The sequence below is a fragment of the Caretta caretta genome, chromosome 3 (assembly GCF_965140235.1).
Source record: "Caretta caretta isolate rCarCar2 chromosome 3, rCarCar1.hap1, whole genome shotgun sequence".
Classification (NCBI taxonomy): Eukaryota; Metazoa; Chordata; order Testudines; family Cheloniidae; genus Caretta; species Caretta caretta.
Genome location: NC_134208.1, coordinates 51788490 through 51813001, shown reverse-complemented (window position 1 = coordinate 51813001; position 24512 = coordinate 51788490). Strand labels below are relative to the sequence as shown.

The 24512-nt window shown below is 43.3% G+C and overlaps 1 protein-coding gene across 1 annotated transcript in view; it reads left to right on the top strand.

Moving 5' to 3' along the window:
• The window catches only part of EYS (eyes shut homolog), a 1269973-nt gene that overhangs the window by 782114 nt on the left and 463347 nt on the right, over positions 1-24512 (top strand). Inside the window, exons 22-23 of the mRNA XM_075126509.1 lie at positions 3583-3773; positions 6398-6489. Coding sequence (XP_074982610.1) covers positions 3583-3773; positions 6398-6489 — 283 coding nt within the window. The remainder of the gene's footprint in view (positions 1-3582; positions 3774-6397; positions 6490-24512) is intronic.

Here is a 24512-nt window from a genome sequence, read left to right as displayed (position 1 = left end):
TTACATTTGCAACCAATTCCTCCCCGTTAAAATCAAATCTATAAATGGCTCCCCACCACCACCCAGTTACTTACACCTTCTGAAACAAGAAGCTATCCACAACACGTTCCACAAACCTATTGAACATTTTGTGTTTTGCCATATTTCTTTTCAACTGCTATCTGAGTAGTTAAAGTTCCCTATTACCAGCAGGTCTTGTGTTTTGAGTATTTCTGTTGTTTGTTGTAGAATGCATCTTTCAAGTCCTCTTCCTTATTTGTCGGTCTATAGTAGACACCTACCATGACATCACCCCTGTTTTTTCCTCTTTTATCATCATCCAGAGACTTTCTACCGCTAGCCTCTCACCTCCTTCCGCACTTCAGAACGAGTATATAAATTCTTGATGTTCAAAGTACACCTCCTACTCATATATATGAAAGCTGTGTCCATTGTACACAGTCAAGTGTCTTAGTCTGCAATTCCATATTTCAAAAAGGGAAAAAAAAGATATCTCTGAAAAGGAATGCTTGTATACTGCAGCAGAAGATTTTAAGTAATAAAAGGAGTGCAAAAGTAGGGTAGACAAAGTTATGTATTGGAATCCTCCGTGTGGCTGAACCTGTGCAAACCGCAGAGCAGGGGTTAGAACTACAAGTGCCCAGAGAAAGAAGCTCCTCTCACTCAGAAGATAGTGTGGTAGTAGTTAATGAGCATGTTTGGTATGTTTGTGAAGTCAGTGTGGGAATCACCACTACAGGCCGATTCACATGTTTCAGTATACCCTCAGTCCAGAACATCAGCCAGTCAAAGCTCAAATTGGGATTCAGAAACCTGTGCCCACGAACACTCATCTCTAGCCTGCTGGGAGTGAGCTCCAGCCGATCTGCACTGTCCTCCAAGAACCCCCACTGCTGCTGTGTTCCTATATAGGGAGAAGAAAAGGTGTTGGTCAAAAGGAAGTATCTATGGAGTGTGGGTGGCATAGCTGAGCAGAGGAGGCAGTGTTCTGAGAGGAGGATCTAAGCACTAGACAGTGTGCTTGGGAGGAAGCTGAGCAGGGCAAATATCTGGGGAAGGATAGGGGACCAGTCAGGAGGTAGTGCCCATTGGAGAAAGGGACATGCAGGGAATTGAACAAGGGATAAATATTGGGAGAGGGATCAGGGGATATTCCAGGGGAAGGATCAGATTATGTTGTTGGGGAAGTGCCCTATCTATCAATGTGAAGTAAAAAGGAGAAGTTTCCCCAATTTGTGTGTAAATTTCAGGTTGTTTCCTGAAATTCACACACATGAAAAGGGTGATTCCCCTGAAGATCAAAGTTCAGAAAATGAAACCAAAAAGAAATATTAATTTAAAACCATAAATTCCTCATGATTTTCAAGTCACTTATGATTTATTTTTCTTTTTATGGTCTGATTTTTTTTTAATTCATGGGATTGGCAAAGTTTACACTTTAAGGCTTCTTAAAAATGTTTAGTTTCTTTTATTAAAAGTAAATATGTGTATACTCTAATTTACTGTGTGGTATTTTCTTTTTGAATGTTCTTGGGAGATATTAATAAGATCTACATTCAGAATTTGAATACAGTGACTGAGTCTGACACTGCATAGTGCTTTCTGAAAAGTCCTAAAAAAGGCAGAATTATGGTCTGTACTTCAACAAGGAGTTACGCTGCAGGAAGGTCAATAGTAACTGTGCATAACTTGCCCAGATATCCTTTTTACGTTAGCGCCCAGAAATCAAACATCTATGGTTAAAACTCTGCCATGGAATTTGATATTAGAAACAAAGTGGACTGACTCTTTTGGCTTTTAAAAAAATATTGAAATAGGACCTATGACCTTCAAAAGCCATTCAAATGTCAGCATCATATCCTCAATGACTAAGTTAAAATCAGCCAAACAAAATACAATCTTTTATTTATTCTTTTTTATATGTACCATACTGAGAGGTGAAATTTAGGTTTGAGCTACTGCACTGATTTTTTTTAACAATAAAACAGGTGAGTTGTCATTACCCTTTCTTTAAATGACCTCTCAACTTTTTATTTGATAAGGCATAAATTATTGTCACTCTGTTGTTTTTCAAGTAAGGAGAGAATGTATTTCTGCTTGAGCAAACCATAAAATACTGTAATTGTGCTAAGGAGAAAAATCACTGCAAGAAAATGAACAGAGAAAGCAAAATTGGACTTGTTTATAAGCAATTCCATGTACTGGTCACAGGCTGTCCTACATTTAGCCCTGTAGACTTTTAAATTAACATTATCATGGTATAAACACTGGGAAATCAAGGACCATATTTTCAAAAGTATGCATGTGTTTTTGTGTACGCTGCCCTGACTTTCCTGCAGACAAACTCTTTGGTATATGTGATTGAACAAATAACTATAGGCATGTTAAAACCAGTGTTTGCAAGTGTGTAAATCAGAGGGGGAGGAATCAAAGAAAGTCCCTTACTCAGTTTAGTGCACATACTTTAAACAATTCACACACACCCCATATTGGTTTTTACAGTGTAAACACTGTAAAGGCCCGTGCTGTAGTGACACCATTGAAGATAATAGGTGTTTGTCCTCATTAATCAGTTAATTAGACATGTGAAATTGAATCATGAAACAGAATGTTCATGGTCATCCCCTCCTTTTGCTCTTCTCCCATTGGGCTCCCAAGTTATTTCCTTCGCCTTAAACAAGAATTTGCTGACACCTTAGGTTGGTGCACCATGTCCCATATTAAGGAGTTGACAGTCTCTCTCCCTCTTTGTTCTTTAGGAAGGTCCCTATAAAGACTTCTAGATGTGTTCTTTTCTGATGTATTCTGTTCTGGATCAAAACTTTTTACTTATAAAATAGTCTTTCATGCTTTGTCTAACTTTAGGATCACACCATTAGAACAGTAACCACTTCTTTATAGAACTGCAATCTGGCAATCCATCCATACTGTCACCAAACCCTACTGCCTGAATCTAACCAGCTCAGATGATGTGGCATTTGGATGACAAGTTTTGAGGACAATCCTTAGGGCTTCCCTTAGGGAAAGATTCCTCAACTCAGGGTATGCTTCATATTTTTTCTTCACAGTCCTGCCTTCCTTCATTTCAGCCTTTTCATCATCTAGAGTTAATGGTACATATTTTCATTCCTGGAAGCCATACCATGAGGAAATAATGAGTGAAATCTTGGCCCCATTTAAGTCAATGACAAAATTGCCATTAACTTCATTGGAGCCAGGATTTTACAAAATATATTTTTCTTTCTTCATAGTTGTTTTCCAAGGCCTGGTAACACTATGGAAGTCACCTTCATAGCTCACTCTTCTGGTGTAGGACTTGGTTGAGGCAATTTGTGTCATTTTTAATACAAAAATGCTTAAATATTTATTTACAGCTTTAAAAGTTCTCTGCTAGTCAGCCTGTTGGGAGCAGAGAAAAGGATGAATGTTTTGGTATTAAATCTGTCTCCCAATTAGAAGCTGTCTGGTAATAGATAAAGAGGAATGTCCCTCATCTGTTCTGGTGTCAGCACAGAAAACAATGAGCAGGTCAGGAAAAAAAATCTTTTTTACATTTGATTTTCTGTCTATCTTCATTCATAGATTTCAACTATGCTCAGTACCATGGAGATTCTTATCTGGAATTTCAAGGTTTTCAGTTGAAACCACAAAACAACATCCATCTAGAATTTCAGACCTATAGCTGCCAAGGACTCCTTCTGTACATTGAACAGAGCCCAGCAACAATGGGACATTTCTTTATTCAACTCTTCATCAAACATGGTACCTTACAGGTAGGGTATAATTTTTTCTCTTTTAGAAAAAATAAAAGAGTTTGGGCTTTTGTAATAACAAATGGTTTATTCAGCTTTCAGCTGTAGTAGACAATGTATACTGTTGAGCATCTTGTGGATTTCCCAGTATTTCAAGTGAAATAGTTGCTTAAATTGTCATTTTTTCAGAATTCTGCTGCCTATGATCATCATGACAGATGATATCAATATTAATGGTGATAGAAATGGAAAATGATACGGAAACATAGTAAAATTCTACCTCACAAAATGCACACATTAATAACTAAAATAGGCAGAATAATTTGAGTCTACTCCAGAGCAGGTGGAGTTCAAGGTGTTTGTCTTTCACCTAAAAAGCTGTGGAAGTTTTTTATATAGAGACAAGGAGAAAAAATAGATGCATCCCCTGGGACCTATTGAAATAAAGGCACTAACCTTAACCTTTTTGCACCATGTGCAACTTCATTGAAGTGATTAGTATTTCATGGGGAATGAATCAGTGAAGTTGTTTTATTGATTTTAGAGAAGAACTTGCAAATAGAGAAAACAACTCATTCACTTGTAGTCCTGATCAGGACCTGTTCACTTAAGCTGTAGATATTCATGCAGAATTCCACTGGATCACATCAAACTAGTTAATGTTTGGTATTTCAGGACAAAATAAATATGATTACATTTATTTATAAATTTGAAGTAGTGAAGTTTATACTGCAGTACAATTTATTCTTGTCAAAATATTCAGTAATGTTTTGTCAAGATTGTTTTAGTAAAGAGTCTGATAAGCATAATTATGAGATATTTTAGAAGAATATTTAAAAGTCTAGTACCCTTTAACTTCCTGCACGTCCCTCATTACTATCATAAATTGCTATGCATAAGTTACCCAAATTGTACTGCTCTGAGTGGAATGTTGAATATTAGGAATAGATGTAAAAACAAAGCTGTCCTTGAATATGGAGGCTAGTTTGAATTAAATACACAGCCACATACAAGAGAAAATTTAACGCTATGGTTTTGTATTGGAAGATGAAAAGCTTAGGTGTAAAATAGTGATGTTTCAATGACTGACTACTTATCCAATAGGTTGGCATGGGGCAAGAAGTTACACCAGGTTTAGCAAACTCTGATAACATTAAGACAAGGTTAGTTTTTCTTACTGTAAAGTACTGATGCAGAAAAAAAATAGACTGTCATAAATATAAAGGGAAGGGTAAACCCCTTTAAAATCCCTCCTGGCCAGAGGAAAAAACCTCTCACCTGTAAAGGGTTAAGAAGCTAAAGGTAACCTCTCTGGCACCTGACCAAAATGACCAATGAGGAGACAAGATACTTTCAAAAGGTGGGAGGAGGGAGAAAAACAAAGGGTCTGTTTCTGTCTGTGTGATGCTTTTGCCGGGGACAGAACAGGAATGGAGTCTTAGAATTTAGTAAGTAATCTAGCTAGGTTTGTGTTAGATTATGATTTCTTTAAATGGCTGAGTAAATATCTGTGCTGAATAGAATGACTATTCCTGTCTGTGTGTCTTTTTTGTAACTTAAGGTTTTGCCAAGAGGGATTCTCTATGTTTTGAATCTAATTACCCTGTAAGGTATTTACTATCCTGATTTTACAGAGGTGATTCTTTTTTTATTTCTATTAAAAGGGTTCTTGTAAGGAAACTGAATGCTTTTTCATTGTTCTCAGATCCAAGGGTTTGGGTCTGTGGTCACCTATGAAAATTGGTGAGGATTTTTATCAAACCTTCCCCAGGAAGTAGGGTGCAAGGGTTGGGAGGATTTTGGGGGGAAAGATGTTTCCAAACAACTGTTTCTCAGGAACCCAGATAAAGTTTGGTGGTGGTAGTGGAAGTCCAAGGGCAAAGGGTAAAATAGTTTGTACCTTGGGGAAGTTTTAACCTAAGCTGGTAAAAGTAAGCTTAGGAGGTTTTCATGCAGGTTCCCACATCTGTACCCTAGAGTTCAGAGTGGGGAAGGAATCTTGACATAGACATTTGTGTATTTTTAGACAAGTATTAGTATTCAAAAGCTTTGTTATTAATAAATTTCACAGTGTGGTTACCAAATGTCCCAATGTGCCATGTTAAAACTAATTCAATTCTCTTTTAGTCACTGACAAAACTGTTCAATTAAATGCAGATTTAAAACCCAATGTACAATGGTTCCATGTATACAATACAGCAATGATTACAAGTACACAAACCATGAAATCAAGTGCGAATTCACATTAGTTTAGGAAAGTGCATGGTGCTCCCAAATGTTCCAGCTCATATGCTACTGTGAAAGTCTGAAAGTAAGAAAGGGTATAGACTTGCAAGTAAAGATCTTCTGCAGCCAATGTTAACTTCAGCTGGAATTGTTAGTGGTTAGTTCCTCTGAAAATCAGACTGTGTGAAAATACAAGATACATAGATTAAAAAGTGCACATAGACTTGGAAGAACTATATAATACTTTTTAATGCAGCAGTTAGATTTCTTGATTTGGACCTGTAAACGTAATGTAATTTTTTCTGGATGCACACAGTCTTCTTTCAGTTTTTATTTAAACATTTACCACTTTCAATTTCAAGTTTCCAATCTGTAGCTATGTAATTATGATAAATGTTGTAACATGTTTTCCTTTTTAGTACCAATTCATATGTGATGGGGCAGCAGAAGTTAGAAGCATCAATACTACTATTAGAGTGGATGATGGACACAAGTATAGAGTTCACATTAGGTAAGTTTTATTTTTCAAACCTCAGTGTTCATAATTGACTGACTGAAAAGTCAACTGGTTTGGCCAGCATATCAGTTTCAATGTATTGTGCATCTTGTAACTTATTAATTATCTCTTCATATGTACTGGTAAATCAACATGTTATTGTATTTAGACTTTCAGTTCTTTGGGACCGAGGCTGTCTTTTTTTGTTCTGTGCTTGTAAAGTGCCTAGCACAATCAGGTCCTGATCCATGACATAGGGTCCCAGGTGCTATGATTTAATAATAATAAATAAATTATTAATTATTTGCAAAAATTTAAAATATACTATCATTAAACAGCCCCCATAGTCCCTCTCTGAGATACCAAGGATGTACTCACAGGAAATAATTTTATTTTTTCTCTAAGTCCTTTTATCAACAACCTATTTGGTCAAACACAAACATTCTAACAAGAAAATAATACTACTCCAGGCTCAAAACTATCTGCCTATGTCCAGCAAAAACAGGGCGCATCATACTCCAGACAATACAGGTGTGAGATTTTCCTATGTGTCAAGATATTAGCCAGCAGAAGCTATAACATGACTCCTGGCCTTTTTCCTGTCCTTTACTAACTTGATAATCACAGCAGCATACTATAGGTGTGGAGGAGATGAATAATTGCATCTGAAGGAGGATAGGAGTAGAAAGAGAATGAGATGGAATGGTTGTTTTTCCATGCCCTCTGACCCCAAATGATGCTTAATTTCCTTTTATAGTATTGTAGTGGCAATCACAGTTATGAAATGCATGTTATTTAATTACTGATGTAAATAATCAGTATAAAACTGAGCTTGGAAAGGGTTAACCAGGAACCCCAGGATGACTGCCTACAGCAATCTTACATGAAAATTCATTTGGGAAACTATGCAAGTAAAACAGTCTTTGGGAACCACCAACAAGTTTTATTATATTTAATGTCCACAAGTTGGCTCTTCTCCAAATCTGCATCCACACAAAAGAGTGCTTTTACCAACTGTGGAGCAGCTACAAAAAAAGAGGGTTAATGCTTTACTTCCTGGTAACTCTAGGCTGTGTGGTTTGAGGAAGGCGGATGAGAAGTGGAGCCTGTATGATAGTCAAGAGACAGAGAGCAAGGGTAAGAGAGGAACTGTTTCTTGTCAACAAGGGGACTTACCTAGGGTGGCTGAAAACAGAATTGTCTGTGCACAGTTTTGGCCACCTTTTTCAAAATAAACAGGACTTGTACTTTTTGAATATAAATAAATTATATTAGAAGGCCCCTAGCGTCTGTGTCCTCAGTGGAGAACTGACCCTCTGCAAATCCTCCAAATCTACTACCACTCAACAAAGGGGCAACAATAACATTTACTTGTTTTTACCATACAGCTCTACAAAAATCATAATGCTAAATAGAACATCAGTTCTATTACAGTCACTAACAAAAATTCCCAGCAACCCAACAGACACAAGATAAAAACATTAACCCCAGTATTTTAAATTTCAGAGAAGGCTTTAGCTATGTCAGTGGGGCAGTGTAAACATCAGGAAGTTCTATTAAAGAATTTTCTCTCTGCTGCTGAATTTTGTTACTGCTGTGGAAATGCAGCAAAAGAGACAGTCATGCTTAATTTTCGAGTACATTCCAGCTATGAATATATTTGTTTCTCGTTCACACAAAGCACATGCCTACGTTTTCCACACTTCAGGATGCATCCATCCTATTTTATGTCCTTAACTTAATTGTAGTCATGGAGGTTTTTATTTATAAGAATATATATATATATCATAGAATCATAGAATATCAGGGTTGGAAAGGACCTCAGGAGGTCATCTAGTCCAACCCCCTGCTCAAAGCAGGACTGATCCCCGACTAAATCATCCCAGCCAGGGCTTTGTCAAGCCTGACCTTAAAAACTTCTAGGGAAGGAGATTCCACCACCTCCCTAGATAATGCATTCCAGTGTTTCACCACCCTCGTCGTGAAAAAGTTTTTCCTAATATCCAACCTAAATCTCCCCCACTGCAACTTGAGACCATTACTCCTTGTTCTGTCATGTGCTACCACTGAGAACAGTCTAGAGCCATCCTCTTTGGAACCCCCTTTCAGGTAGTTGAAAGCAGCTATCAGATCCCCCCTCATTCTTCTCTTCTGAAGACAAAACATCCCCAGTTCCCTCAGCCTCTCCTCATAAGTCATGTGTTCCAGTCCCCTAATCATTTTTGTTGCCCTCCGCTGGACTCTTTCCAATTTTTCCACATCCTTCTTGTAGTGTGGGGCCCAAAACTGGACACAGTACTCCAGATGAGGCCTCACCAATGTCGAATAGAGGGGAACAATCCCATCCCTCGATCTGCTGGCAATACCCCTACTTATACATCCCAAAATGCCATTGGTCTTCTTGGCAACAAGGGCACACTGTTGACTCATATCCAGCTTCTCATCCACTGTAACCCCTAGGTCCTTTTCTGCAGAACTGCTGCCGAGCCATTCAGTCCCTAGTCTGTAGCGGTGCATGGGATTCTTCCGTCTTAAGTGCAGGACTCTGCACTTGTCCTTGTTGAACCTCATCAAATTTCTTTTGGCCCAATCCTCCAATTTGTCTAGGGCCCTCTGTATCCTATCACTACCCTCCAGGGTATCTACCTCTCCTCCAGTTTAGTGTCATCTACAAACTTGCTGAGCGTGCAATCCACACCATCCTCCAGATCATTTATGAAGATATTGAACAAAACCGGCCCCAGGACCGACCCCTGGGGCACTCCACTTGATACCGGCTGCCAACTAGACATGGAGCCATTGATCACTACCCGTTGAGCCCGACAATCTAGCCAGCTTTCTACCCACCTTATAGTCCATTCATCCAGCCCATATTTCTTTAACTTGCTGACAAGAATACTGTGGGAGACCGTGTCTAAAGCTTTGCTAAAGTCAAGGAACAATACATCCACTGCTTTCCCTTCATCCACAGAGCCAGTTATCTCGTCATAGAAGGCAATTAGATTAGTCAGGCATGACTTGCCCTTGGTGAATCCATGCTGACTGTTCCTGATCATTTTCCTCTGCTCTAAGTGCTTCAGAATTGATTCCTTGAGGACCTGCTCCATGATTTTTCCAGGGACTGAGGTGAGGCTGACTGGCCTGTAGTTCCCAGGATCCTCCTTCTTCCCTTTTTTAAAGATGGGCACTACATTAGCCTTTTTCCACTCATCTGGGACCTCCCCTGATCGCCATGAGTTTTGAAAGATAATGGCTCTGCAATCACATCCGCTAACTCCTTTAGCACTCTCGGATACAATGCATCCGGCCCCATGGACCAGCTTTTCTAAATAGTCCCGAACCACTTCTTTCTCCACAGAGGGCTGGTCACCTCCTCCCCATGCTGTGCTGCCCAGTGCAGTAGTCTGGGAGCTGACCTTGTTCGTGAAGACAGAGGCAAAAAAAGCATTGAGTACATTAGCTTTTTCCACATCCTCTGTCACGAGGTTGCCTCCCTCATTCAGTAAGGGGCCCACACTTTCCTTGATTTTCTTCTTGTTGTTAACATACCTGAAGAAACCCTTCTTGTTACTCTTAACATCTCTTGCTGGCTGCAACTCCAGGTGTGATTTGGCCTTCCTGATTTCACTCCTGCAAGCCCGAGCAATATTTTTATACTCATCCCTTGTCATTTGTCCAATCTTCCACTTCTTGTAAGCTTCTTTTTTGTATTTAAGAGCAGCAACGATTTCACTGTTAAGCCAAGCTGGTCGCCTGCCATATTTACTATTCTTTCTACACATCGGGATGGTTTGTCCCTGTAACCTCAATAAGGATTCTTTAAAATACAGCCAGCTCTCCTGGACTCCTTTCCCCCTCATTTTGTTCTCCCAGAGGATCTTGCCCATCAGTTCCCTGAGGGAGTCAAAGTCTGCTTTTCTGAAGTCCAGGGTCTGTATTATGCTGCTCTCCTTTCTTCCTTGTGTTAGGATCCTGAACTCAACCATTTCATGGTCACTGCCTCCCAGGTTCCCATCCACTTTTGCTTCCCCTACTAATTCTTCCCGGTTTGTGAGCAGCAGGTCAAGAAGAGTTCTGCCCCTAGTTGGTTGCTCCAGCACTTGCACCAGGAAATTGTCCCCTACATTTTCCAAAAACTTGCTGGATTGCCTGTGCACTGCTGTATTGATCTCCCAGCAGATATCAGGGTGATTGATGTCTCCCATGAGAACCAGGGCCTGCGATCTAGTAACTTCTGCGAGTTGCCGGAAGAAAGCCTCATCCACCTCATCCCCCTGGTCTGGTGGTCTATAGCAGACTCCCCACCACGACATCACTCTTGTTGCTCACACTTCTAAACTTAATCCAGAGACTCTCAGGTTTTTCTGCAGTTTCATACTTGAGCTCTGAGCAGTCATACTGCTCCCTTACATACAGTGCAACTCCCCCACCTTTTCTGCCCTTCCTGTCCTTCCTGAACAGTTTATATCCATCCATGACATTACTCCAGTCATGTGAGTTATCCCACCAAGTCTCTGTTATTCCAATCACATCATAATTCCTTGACTGTGCCAGGACTTCCAGTTCTCTCTGCTTGTTTCCCAGGCTTCGTGCATTTGTATATAGGCACTTGAGGTAACCTGCTGATCGCCTCTCTTTCTCAGTATGAGGCAGGAGCCCTCCCCTCTCACGTGATCCTGCTCGTGCCTCCTCCCGGTATCCCACTTCCCCACTTACCTCAGGGCTTTGGTCTCCTTCCCCCGGTGAACGTAGTTTAAAGCCCTCCTCACTAGATTAGCCAGCCTGCTTGTGAAGATGCTCTTCCCTCTCTTCGTTAGGTGGAGCTCATCTCTGCCTAGCACTCCTTCTTGGAACACCATCCCATGGTCAAAGAATCCAAAGCCTTCTCTCCAACACCACCTGCGTAGCCATTCGTTGACTTCCACGATTCGACCGTCTCTACCCAGGCCTTTTCCTTCCACGGGGAGGATGGACGAGAACACCTCTTGCACCTCAAACTCCTTTGTCTTTCTTCCCAGAGCCACGTAGTCCGCAGTGATCCGCTCAAGGTCATTCTTGGCAGTATCATTGTTGCCCACGTGAAGAAGCAGGAAGGGGTAGCGATCTGAGGGCTTGATGAGTCTAGGCAGTCTCTCCATCACATCGCGAATCTTAGCTCCTGGCAAGCAGCAGACTTCTCGGTTTTCCCGGTCGGGGCGGCAGATAGATGACTCAGTCCCCCTGAGGAGAGAGTCCCCGACCACCACCACCCGCCTCCTTTTCTTGGGAGCGGTGGTCATGGAACCCCCAACCCTAGGACAGTGCATCTCATGCCTTCCAATCGGCGGAGTCTCTTTCTGCTCCCTTCCCTCAGACATATCATCTGATCCACTCTCCGCATTAGTACCTGTGGAGAGAACATGAAAACGGTTATTTACCTGTATCTGCCCTGCTTGTACATGGATGTTCCCCTTTTTTCTTCTGGAGGTCACAACCAAAAATCAGATACTATGTGGGCCTGCAGAGTTACATATATGGCTGCAAAATGGGAGTATAATCCTCCATTCTTCTTCAAATAGCATCCCTCTGGATGCACCACACCTGTGCACTCCTGATCATAGATTTTCATCAGCAGTGTCTTCATGACTGTGCCTGAACATTAGACATCCTTGTGCTCCCGTACAAGGGTCTATGGGAAATGGGGTGAAGGGGCAGGCCTGCTGCCACTCCAGTTCCTTCTCAATGGCCTGTGTCTAGAGAAGGAGTGTCGCAGTGACCATTACCTAGCCATGTAGCTTGCTACCTCTCTCGCTTATTAGTATTTTTTAGTAATTTCTGTTACTTTATTTATTTTTCTGTTATTTAGCACAGTTTGTGCTTGGAATTGGGGTGTCCCCCCTTTCCTTCCTTCCTTTGCTCAATCTGGTCCCCTCCCCCACTCAGGTCTTGCTCCATGGCCTTGAGTAACAGGTTATAAAAGTACTACTTTATAGTAGAAAATCAGCTACAAGGAAAATGTATGTACAGAAGTGGAAACGTTTCCAGGCTTCAGGTAACCACCGATCAATACCTCCTCTTGAGTCCTGTCTGACACACACATTCTCAATTACCTTCTAAATTTAAAACCACAGGATTATCACTGAGCTCAATTAAGGTTCACCTGGCTGCCATGTCCCTTCTCAGACATCAAAGGGTTTTCAGTCATCACTCACTTGACAACGATGAAGTTTATTAAAGGCCCGTTCAACATTTTTCTTCCTATCAATGAACCTACTCCAAAATGAGACCTCAACTTAGTCCTTAACGTGCTGAGAGAACTCCCATTTGAACCTATGGGGAACTCTTCCCTCCTTCATTTGTTCCTCATAGTTATCACCTCGGCCAGGTAGGTAGGAGAGTTAGGAGCCCTGATGACTGTCCCAGTACATGGTATTCTGTCACAAAAAGGTGACACTGCATCCACAGCCACATTTCCTACCTAAAGTTTCTTCAGAATTCCACATTAATCATGATATTCATTCATAAAACATTCAGGTGTTTTACCCCAGGCTCACTCTTCAAGAGAAGAAATGAGTTTCCAAGAAGAACTTTTGTCTTTTACCTTGATAGGACTAAGTCCTTTAGCACTTCTCCTAGGTTTTTTATCTCAATCGTAGAACAAATGAAAGGTCATTTGATCTCCACCTGAAGATTGCCAAATGTTTCAGGATACATTTTAACCTGTTATCAAGCTTCAGATACTCATTTCCCACCCCCCCCCCCAGGGTGATTGCGCACTCCACCAGGACTCGGCCTACCTCTATGGCCCTGCTGAAAAACATACCTATCTCAGACATCTGCAGAGTAGCCACCTGGTCTTTACACATTTTCCCAGCACTACACTATTGTGACCTTTTCCAGAGCTGATGCAGCTTTCAGTGACACTCTTCTACAGTATGTACTGAATCTGCCTCCTATGCACCCTTCTCCATAATTGAGTTATGGCTCAGGAATCTTTTGAAGTGGAACATCCATTAGGATACTACTCAATGAAGAAGGAGAGAACTGTAACTGGAGTTCTTATAGGTATGTGTCCTTTTGGGTGTTCCACTACCCCGGCTTCCATTCTGCCTCAGTCTTCTTGTTGGACTTTTGTAATTCAGAAGGACCTGAGTGGTGAAGGCAGTTTTGAAAATACCATCCTAAATGATTGTACAAGGTGCAAGGCAATAGAGAACAGACTTTATGTTTGGAAATATTTGTAGGAGCAAGCTCTGAGATTGTGCCTTTGGGAAGAGTGAGGTCCAGGATGCCTAAATCAGAATCCCATTGTTGGAGAAGAAAAATATTTTCCTCTTAGAACAGAGTGTAAAATCTGTGGTTCCAGAGCCCAAAAACAACTATTCAAAGCCTATTGACATTACTTAGTCTCAGATAATTTCAAGCACAACATTCGGTTCAAGCAGCGCTAGAAAGATGGATTTGTATCAGCTGTGATGAGACCTGAAATACAATTTTGAAAAGCACTCAAGTGATTTAGCCTCTTAAGTACTATTTTCAAAAGCGATATAAGTAGTATGGAGCCTACGTCTCACTGAAAATCAGTGGGCTTGATCCACAAAAGTACTTAGGTGCCAAAGTCCTAGGCACCCTGCTACCTAATGGAATTCACCACCCTGTGTAAGGAACGCAGGCTCCCCATACAACACATGAGGAGAGTGAGGCACCTAAGAAAGAAGTCAGCAAACTGAGGGGGCAGTCACCTAAGCTGTCCAGCAGTGAAATACAGAGGAAAGGGGGCAGCATTTAGATCCATATCCTCCTGCCTATCCACCATGAATCCTGTCCTGGAGCTAAACACATAAGCCAGGAAGCACCTTACTCGTGGGGAAAAAACGGGAGAGAGATGCATGACAATAGGCTACTAGGGCACTCACTCGGGATGTGGAAGACCTGTTTTCAAATCTCACCTCTGCCTGATTTAGAGCAGAGACTTGAACCCAGGTGTCCCACATTCCAAGTGAATGTCATAAACTACTGGGTGTGTGAGGGTGGGCTCTCTTAATTTTTCCTGTTGGAACTGTTCCACTTTGTATAAATAATTAAATATTCATTGGGCCAGAGAGACAGGGGAGAAAGGCAAGAGACTGACTTCATAGCCCAATTGTTAGGGTACTCATGTGGGACAGATGATACCTGGGCTCAAGTCCTTGCTCCAGATCAGTCAAACTAGGGATTTGAACTTGTGTTTCCCAAGTGAATGTCTTATCCACTGGGTTATTAGATATAACAGGTGCCATATACAAACAAAACAGCTAGCCCCACAAAATCCCAATCTACTTGCCCTAGCTGTCTTTTCTGCAGGTTAGGCATGCTCTGAGCCTACTGGATTGGGCTCTATAGGCAAGATAGGTGGAGGAATGCCTAGTTTGAAAATCCCAACAGGGCTTTGGCATGAGCAAGGGTTTGAAGTAGTTTGTTTGCTGTGGGGCAGCATCAGGATTTAGATGGCTTTGCATTACCACTGATGATAATTTAGATGCTTTAGGAATTTTAGTACCTACAGCATTAGGCAGCAGCTGAGCAGTGGTTTTGAGAATGTCAGTGGTGCCTAAATCCAGGATTTCTACAAATGTACTACAAATGGAGGGTAGGGTGACCAGTCATCCCATTTTTAAAGGGACAGTCCAGTATTTAAGCCCCTCCTGCATGTGTACCAACTTTTTCTTAAAAATAGGCAAATTGTCCCATGTTTTACGTCCCCCGCCCCCTGCCACCCATCAGTACTGGTAGGTCCTGCTAGTGACCGGATCCTGGCTCGCCAGCCGCCCACCCACCAGTTGTGAGTGGGAGATTCCAATGGCCAATGATGGGGGTGGGTGTGCAAGGCTGGTGGCAAAACAAAGCTACGGTGCATGGGGCTGGCCACTCCCCCTGCTGGTCTGTCCTCGCCCCCTGTCCTGTTTCCGGCCGGTGCTGGCTGCACTCTGTGGCAGTTGCTGAATGCGGCAGGCGCCAGGCAATGGCCAGTTACATCACCTCTGTTGCCCACCCATTGACCTGTTACATGCTCCCCCTCTCCCTGCTTTGGCCCTTCATCCCCCCAGCCCCGCTGCTCCTCCAAATCCCCCTGGGTGGGACGCGTCCCACTCCCAGCACTGTGTGGAGAACAAGCCCCTTGTCGGAGTGCTCAGCTTATCAACAGCCTGGCTGGCAGGCTCCTTCCTTCCCCCACTGCCACTAGCTGGGCCAGTGCCCCCAGAAAGCCCAAGACCTAACTAAGAGGAGCCAAGCCCTGTGTGTTCCAAAGTCCTGCACACTGCTGGCACAGGGAAGCTTCTCCGCCCCTCAGCTAAGCTGTAGAGTGGCGAGGGGGTAGGAAAGCGATTTCCAGCCTGTTTGCGCCCTGACCCTGCAGGCTCCGCAGCAGCCCCCTGGGCAGCAGCTTACCATCCTCTTCACTTCCCTCCCTCCACACCACTCCCACCCTAGGTCCTTCCCCCAGGGAGTATGGTGCTGCTTGGAATTGGGGTGCCCTAGGCACCCTCCACTGCTGAGCCATCGCTCTGGCTGGGTTTGCTGAAGCCCCTGCAGTCAGATTCCATGGGATGTGGTGCACAATGCATCCTTATGGTTCAACCTTTTCCTCTCCACACTGTAGCTGGGAGATAGAAAGGCCGCTGGGTTATGCCAGTGGCCAGCAGCAGCCTGGAAGTGTTAGCTGCATTTCAACACTGTGGGCAGGAAGGGACAAGCTGCTTCCAGCCACAGGGGAAGTGGGGGAAGAGATGAGCTATCCAAAGACATGGGCCCTGTCATCCCTTCCCCTCCCGCTCCTCCCCTGTGGCTGGAATCAGCTCCCATCCCTTCCCTCCCACACTGTGCCAAAAGGTTGCTGCTGGCCACATTCTGATGTGAACCCTGGCAGAATAATGGAGAAGAGGAGCATGTGACCCTGCATGCCCCCCACCCTGTTGCCTCGGGAAGACATGATGCCAGGTACCAGGAGAGGTGGGTCCATCCCAGGGGCCCAGCCAGGTATGGAGGGTAGCGAGCGCTGGGCAGGGCAGGTTAGGTTGGTCGGTCACACACACATCATGTGAGAGAGGTGTACGGGAGTGTGTGTGTGTCACCTCTCTGTGTGAACCCTAAAGTCTTAAAGATAAGAAAGTAAATAAAAAGAATCCAGGTATGCAGTATTTCTTTTTAACAGGGACTCAGTCAACTTGATGTTAATTTGAACATTTGTACTGCATAGTTCTGATTGATTGCTGTTGAACTTGCTTGAATAAGAGTAATTTTATCAGGTATCCTGTATTCAGCATAGGGAAATATGGTCACCCTAATGGAGAGCTAAACTGTAAGTCCCAAGCCTCCCTGCCATGAGAAAACCATGCAGGGGACGAAGGGAGCTGAAAATAATGCATGTGAAGTTAACGCATGGAAAAGGTTGCAGGGCCTGCCCACAATTTGCATAAGAGCAGAAGACTGATCACACTCTATCAGACCATTGGGCCGTCTAGCTCAGTATCCAGTCGCTGACAGTGGCCAGTGCCAGATGCTTCAGAGGGAATGAACAAAAAGGGCAATTAGCGAATGACCCATCCCAGGATGTCCAGTCCAAAGCTTCTGGCACTCAAAGATTTAGGGACACCCAGAGCATGTGAGTTCCATCCCTGACAGTTTGTCTAATAGCCATTGATGAAGCTATCCTCCATGAATTTATCTAATTCTTTTTTTGAACCCAGTTGTATTTCTGACCTTCACAATAGCCCATGGAACTCATTGCCAGGGGTTGACTATATGCTGTATGAAGAAGTACTTCCTTTTCTTTGTTTTAAACTTGCTGCCTATCAATTTTGTTGAGTGACCCCTAGTTTGTGTGTTATGTGAAGGGGTAAATAACATTTTATTATTCTCTCTTTCTACACCACTCATGATTGTATAGACCTCTATTAAATCTCCACTTAGTCATTTCCTGTCTAAACTGAAGAGTCTCAATCTTTTAATCTCTCCTTATAAGGAAGTTGTTCCATACCCCCTAATCATTTTTGTTGCTTTTCTCTGTACTTTTTCCAATTCTAATATATCTTGTTTTGAGATGGGGCAACCTGAGCTGCACAAGTATTCAAGGTGTGAATGTACCATGGATTTATATAGTGACATTATGATATTTTCTGTCTTATTTTCTATCCCTTTCCTAATGGCTCCTAACATTGTTAGCTTTTCTGCCTGCCATTGCACAGGTTCTGAGCAGATGTTTTCAGAGAACTATCCATGATTACTCCAAGATCTTTCTTGAGTGGTAACAGCTAATTTAGTCCCTATCAGTTTGTATGTATTGTTGGGATCATGTTTTCCAATGTATATTTCTTTGAATTTCTCAACATTGAATTTCATCTTCCATTTTCTAGCCCAGTAACCCAGTTTTGTGAGATCCCATTGTAACTCTTCGCAGTCAGCTTCAGACTTAACTACCTTGAGTAATTTAGTATCATCTGTGAACTTTGCCATCTCACTGCTTTCCCCTTTTCCAGTGCAGATCCTGGGGGGACCCCGCTATTTACCTATTTCCATTTTGACAATTGACTGTTTATTCCTATCCTTTATTTACTATCTTTTAACCAGTTACTGATTCATGAAAAAGGATCTTCCCTCTTCTCCCATGACTGTCTACTTTGCTTAAGAGCCTTTGATGAGGGATCTTGTCAAAGGCTTTCTGAAAATACAGGTACACTATATCCACTGGATCACTCTTATCCACATGCTTGTTGAACCCCTCAAAGAATTCTAATAGATTGGCAAGGCATTATTTCTCTTTACAAAAGCCATGTTGACTCTTCGCCAACATATTCTGTTCATCTGTGAGTCTGATAACTTTGTTCTTTACTAGTTTTGACCAATTTGCCTGGTACTGAATTTAGGCTTCATATCTGAAGACTTTTTGAAAAAAATCGGTGTTACATTAGCTATCCTCCAGTCATCTGGTACAGTGGTTCATTTAAGCGCTAGGTTACATATCACAGTGAGTAGTTCTTCAATTTCATATTTGAGTTCCTTCAGAACACTTGGATGAATACTGTCTCATCCTGGTGACTTATTACTGTTTAATTTATCTATTTGTTCTAAAACCTCTATAGACAGCTCAACTTGGGACGGTTCTTCAGATTTGTCACATACAAGAATGGCTCAGGTGTGGTAATCTCCCTCATGTCCTCTACAGTGAAAACTGATGCAAAGAATTTATTTAGATTTTCCACAAGCAAGGCAGGGATAGGCACACAAAGGCTCTGTATCCTCCACTCACTCCCTGTCTGCATGGTTCCAGTTCACCATATTGACAGGGCTCCCGCAGGGCCTTCCAAGAATTCCATGGGACTACTGATGGGGATCATACACTTCTTCCTCAGCCTACCTATGCTCCATCCTCTCGCTTTGCAGATCCCTGGACCAACAGATAACCCCCAGAAAAGTCCAAAGAACTGGAAGGAGGAAATGATACTTCAAAGATAGTTGAATCCCATTTCCACATTAGAGAGGGAAATCAATATTTAGAAGGTCTTTCTTCTGCACACATAATAGCAAACCGCGGCCACTGGGAGCTGCAGGGGGCTGTCTTGTAGACAGTCAATGTCAGCATAACGTCTTGTGGCCCGCAATCAGATTATCCTGATGAGCTGCAGGTTGCTCACCACTGGTCTACAACCTTATAGTCCTTTTCCCTGAGGGGGCCGAGACGCTGGAATGTGCACCTCCTCAGTTCAAAATAGCCTGTATATATTAGTCTTCAGGGCATGCTATGGAGATGTCTTTTCCCACAGGCTTTCTGGGAGAGAAGGGAAGTTGATGGCTGGCATGGGAGTCTTCTTCCTTTTTGGTTTGGGGTGAGTTACACCATTTAGCTTACGGTAGTCTACACAAAAATGTATCTCCCCATCTGGTTTGGGAACTAGAACCACTGGAGATGCCCATGCACTGCCAGAGGGGCGGATTACACCCATCTGCAGCATATCCTGGATCTCCCATTCTATAGCAGTTTTAGCTTGAGGAGACACCTGGTAAGGTTGGACTTTAATTGGGTGAGTATTACCTGTGTCAATGGAGTGGTATGCCCGTTCAGTCAGTCCTGGGGTGGCTGAGAACGTTGGCGCGTAGTGCACAGCTCCTTGATCTGCTGTCGCTGCATACGCCCAAGGGTCGTGGAGAGGTTCACCTCTTCCACGCCACCAGCACTTTTCCCTTCATAGTATACACCTTCAGGCCACTCAAGGGTTGTAAACTGACAAACCTTTAATTCTCTGGAATAAAAGGGCTTTAGAGAATTAATATGGTACACCTTAGGCTTTAAATTGGAGGTGGGGAATGCTATGAGATAATTAACAGCTCCCAGGCGCTCTTGGACCGTGAATGGCCCTTCCCACGACACTTCCATTTTATGGGCCTGGAGCGCCTTTAAGACCATGACCTGATCCCCTACTTTGAAGGAATGCTCTCTGACATGTTTATCATACCAGGCCTTTTGAGCATCCTGTAAGTTTTCTTTAGCAAGGGCTAAAGAGGTTTGGAGGGTGTTTTGTAGGTTGGTTACAAAGTCCAGACTGTTAGTTCCTGGAGAAGGTGTAAACCCCTCCCATTGCTGCTTCACCAACTGTAATGGCCCCTTAACCTCATGGCCATATACAATTCAAATGGTGAAAACCCAAAACTGGGATGTGGTACAGCTTTGTAGGCAAAAAGCAACTGCTGCAACACTAGGTCCCAATTGTTGGAGTGTTCATTTATGAATTTTCGTATCATGGCCCTCAAAGTCCCATTAAATTTCTCCACCAGGCCATTTGTTTGATAGTGGTAAGGAGTGGCAACCAAGTGATTTACCCCATGAGCTTCCCAAACGCTTTCCATAGTTCCTTCCAGAAAATTAATTCCTGCATCTATGAGGATGTCGGAGGGCCAACCTACCCTGGCAAAAATGTCTGTTAGTGCCTGGCACCCACTTTTAGCCCTAGTTTTGCATAGAGCTACTGCTTCCGGCCACCGGGTGGCAAAATGCATGAAAGTCAGTATGTACTGTTTTCCTCTGGGTGTCTTTTTCATAAAAGGACCCAAAATATCCACAGCTACTAGCTGAAATGGAACCTCAATGATGGGGAGTGGCTGGAGAAGGGCTTTGACCTGGTCTTGTGGTTTTCCCACTCTTTGGCATACCTCACAAGACCGGACATAGGTAGAAACATCCTTGCCCATTCCCTCCCAGTGGGATGACCTCCCCAAATGGTCTTTGGTCCTGTTCACCCCAGCATGGCCACTAGGATGATCATCGGCTTAGCTCAAGAGCTTTTCCCGGTACTTAGTTGGAACTACCAACTGTCTCTGAGGATGCCAGTCTTCCTGGTGTCCACCAGAAAGAGTTTCCTTGTACAAAAGTCCTCTTTCTACAACAAACCTGGATCAATTAGAAGAGCTGAGAGGCGGTGGGTTGCTCCGTGCTGCCGTCCAAGCTCCTTGGAGGCTTTCATCTGCTTCCTGTTCGGTCTGGACCTGTTCACTTGAGGCTGGAGACATCAGTTCCTCATTGGATTGTGGATCTGGGCTTAGTCCCTCTGGAAGCGATGTAGGGGATGGGGCTGTTTCCATTGACTGTGAACCGCTTTCCGCTGGTGCAATACGTTGGGGTTCAGGCTCCGGCTGAGCCTCTTGTGTAGGGTTATCTGCTGCTGCCAGTGCAGGTTTGGTGAGGCCCTCTGGTGTTGGGGTTGCAAGTACTGGATTTAGTGCTGGCAATGGTTCTGGTGCTGGTTGTTCTGCTGGTTCCGGTTCTGAGACTGGCTCTGTCTGGGTCTCTGTGACTGGATCCACTACTGCTGTTGCGGACATTGCCATAGGGTCCGGTTCAATTACCTCTGACCGGGTCCTGGTAGAAGTTTCCGGAACAGAGCTAGGCGTGACAGCTTGCTTAGCCTGGCTGCGGGTGACCATTCCCACCCTCTTGACTAGCTTCACATGATTGGCCAAGTCTTTCCCCAACAGCATGTGGATGGGATAATCATCATAGACTGCAAAAGTCCATGTTCCTGACCAGCCCTTGTACTGGACAGGCAACTTGGCTGTAGACAAATTGAAAGAGTTGGACTTGAAGGGTTGAATTGTTACTTGGATCTCTGGGTCAATTAAATTGGGGTCCACTAAGAAAGCATGGATAGCCGACACTTGCGCTCCTCCATGCGGTGACCTTCTTTACGCTCACACTCACAGTTTCCCTCCGCTCTGAGGCTATCTGGGAGGCATCTGGGCCTGAGGACCTCTGGTGTGATTCCGGTGCAATGAAGTGTAATCTGCTAGAGTTCTTGAGGCAGTTGGTCTTTACATGCCCCAGCTCGTTACGTTTAAAACATCGTCCAGCTGACGGGTCACTGGGTTGCTGGAGAACAGTGTGGCAGGACAATAACGTGTCTGGAGTGTTCCTTGGTGTGTAGTTGGGGCCTTGGGCTGTCCCCGGTAGTAGGGTTTGGTCTGAGGTTGTCCCTTCCGGTATCCGCTCCAACAGCGATCAGTTTTTTTCTTTTCTGCCTCCTCCACCCATTTGGCTCCAATCTCCCCCACCTCGATTACAGTTTTGGGCTTCCCATCTAGGATGTATCTTTCTATTTCCTCAGGAACACCCTCTAAGAACTGTTTCATTTGCATTAGGAAGCGCAACTCTTCTGGAGATTTAACACTTGCTCCTGATATCCAGGCATCCCAATGTTTCACAATGTGGTAGGCATGTTGGGTAAATGATACGTCTGGTTTCCACCTTAGGGTTCTGAACCACCAATGGGAATGCTTGGGTGTTAGCCCCATTCTGACTTTCGCCTGGGTTTGAAACAGTCCATACTTGTTCATGTGTCCCTTAGACATTTCAGCCGCCACCTCGGCTAAGGGTCCACTGAGCTGCAGCCTCAGCTCTACCATGTATTGGTCTGTAGAGATGCTGTACCCAAGGCAGGCCCTTTCGAAGTTTTCTAAGAAGGCCTCGGTATCATTGCCTGCCTTGTAGGTGGGGAACTTCCTGGGATGTGACGTGGTACCTGGAGAAGGATTGCTATTCTGCTGAGCCTTTGCCTTCTCCATCTCCAGTGCATGCTTCCACTCTTTTTCCTTTACCTCCCTTTCTTTTTCCTTTTTCTCCATTTCTCTCCTGTGGGCAGCCTCTTTTTCCTCCTCAGCATGCTTCCATTCTTTTTCCTTTACCTCCATTTCTCTCCTGTGGGCAGCCTCTTTGGCTTTTTCTGCCTTGGGTTCTGTCATCTTAGCCTCTCTGTTTTAAACTAACTTTACATCCGAGAGTTAAAAAAGAACCAAAAAGCAGGCTTGGAAAATTTTTGTGCTGTAATGTGATACCTATGTTCTCTGATAGCTATTCTCAGCCTACAGAAAAATCCTTTGTATCCAGGCAAAATGATCCCACTGCTCTGCCACTATGTCAAGGTTCCTTCCCCACTCTGCACTCTAGGGTATAGATGTGGGGACCTGCATGAAAGACCCCCTAAGCTTATTCTTACCAGCTTAGGTTAAAACTTTCCTAAGGTACAAACTATTTTACCTTTTGTCCCTGGACTTTTTTGCTGCCACCACCAAGCGTCTAACAAATATAACAGGGAAAGAGCCCACTTGGAAACGTCTTTTTCCCCAAAATCCCCCCCCAAACCCTACACCCCCTTTCCTGGAGAAGGCTTGGTAAAAATCCTCACCAATTTTCATAGGTGAACACATATCCAACCCCTTGGATCTTAAGAGTAATGAAAAAGCAATCAGGTTCTTAAAAGAAGAATTTTAATTAAAGAAAAAGTAAAAGAATCACCTCTGTAAAATCAGGATGGTAAATACCTTACAAGGTAATCAGATTCAAAACATAGAGAATCCCTCTTGGCAAAACCTTAAGTTACAAAAAGACACAAAAACAGGAATATGCATTCCATTCAGCACAACCTATTTTACCAGCCATTTAACAAAAGGAAATCTAACACATTTCTAGCTAGATTGCTTACTAACTTTTTACAGGAGTTCTGAAGAGCATTCCTGATCTGTTCCAGGTAAAAGCATCACACAGACAGACAGACACTTTGTTCCCCCCACCCTCCAGTTTTGAAAGTATCTTGTCTCCTCATTGGTCATTTTGGTCAGGTGCCAGCGAGGTTATCTTAGCTTCTTAACCCTTTACAGGTGAAAGGGTTTTACCTCTGGCCAGGAGGGATTTTATAGTTGTGTATACAGAAAGGTGGTTACCCTTCCCTTTATATTTATGACAGTTGTTGTAGAAGATAAAGAAATGAAAGCTGCGATATTTTTGATGTATATCAAAATCAAGCAAAGGCGAGACAGTGTTAGCAGTAGCAGAGAGAAGGCTGCAGGCTTAATCAGAGGCAGTTAACCTGTTTCGAGTTGGGATTACTGGCATTTGGTGATAATTACAGGGCTAATGACTCAATTGGCTTAGTAGATGGGAGGATATATACATGGGAGGAGCAGAAGAAAAACTCTGGTTTGGAGGAGGGTTGGGATTAGGATTATTATGATTTTCATTTTCTGACCACAAATGAAGTGACTCTGGAAACTGGAGAAGGGTCTATTGGAGAGGGAGAATGGATATAAATTAGGTGCATGGGGAAGGGAGAGAGTAGAAACAAATGATGATAATATCATCAAATAAAGCAAATAGAGGGAAAACCAAAATGTTATAGTTGCAAGATCCCTAGCCAAAAAAAATAAAAGCAGGTAGTGATAACCCTGTGAAAGTAGATGACTGGTGTGACAGGTTGGATCACAGAAACCCTTTTGGACTGCCACCTGATGTGCCTAGGCTACCTCTTAGCCTGTTTTCCCTGCCATCTTGGGACTTCAGTACCTTGCCTTGTTTGAGCCAGAAACACTTGCCTGCTGCAAACACAGATCCAAATCTGAACCATGTCCCCCACAAGCTGCAGGCTTAACTGAAAACATATTAAGAAGTGCTCCTGTCTCCAGCACTCAGATACCCAGTTCCCAATGGAGTCTAAACCCCAAATAAATCTGTTTTACACTGTATAAAGCGTATAAATGCA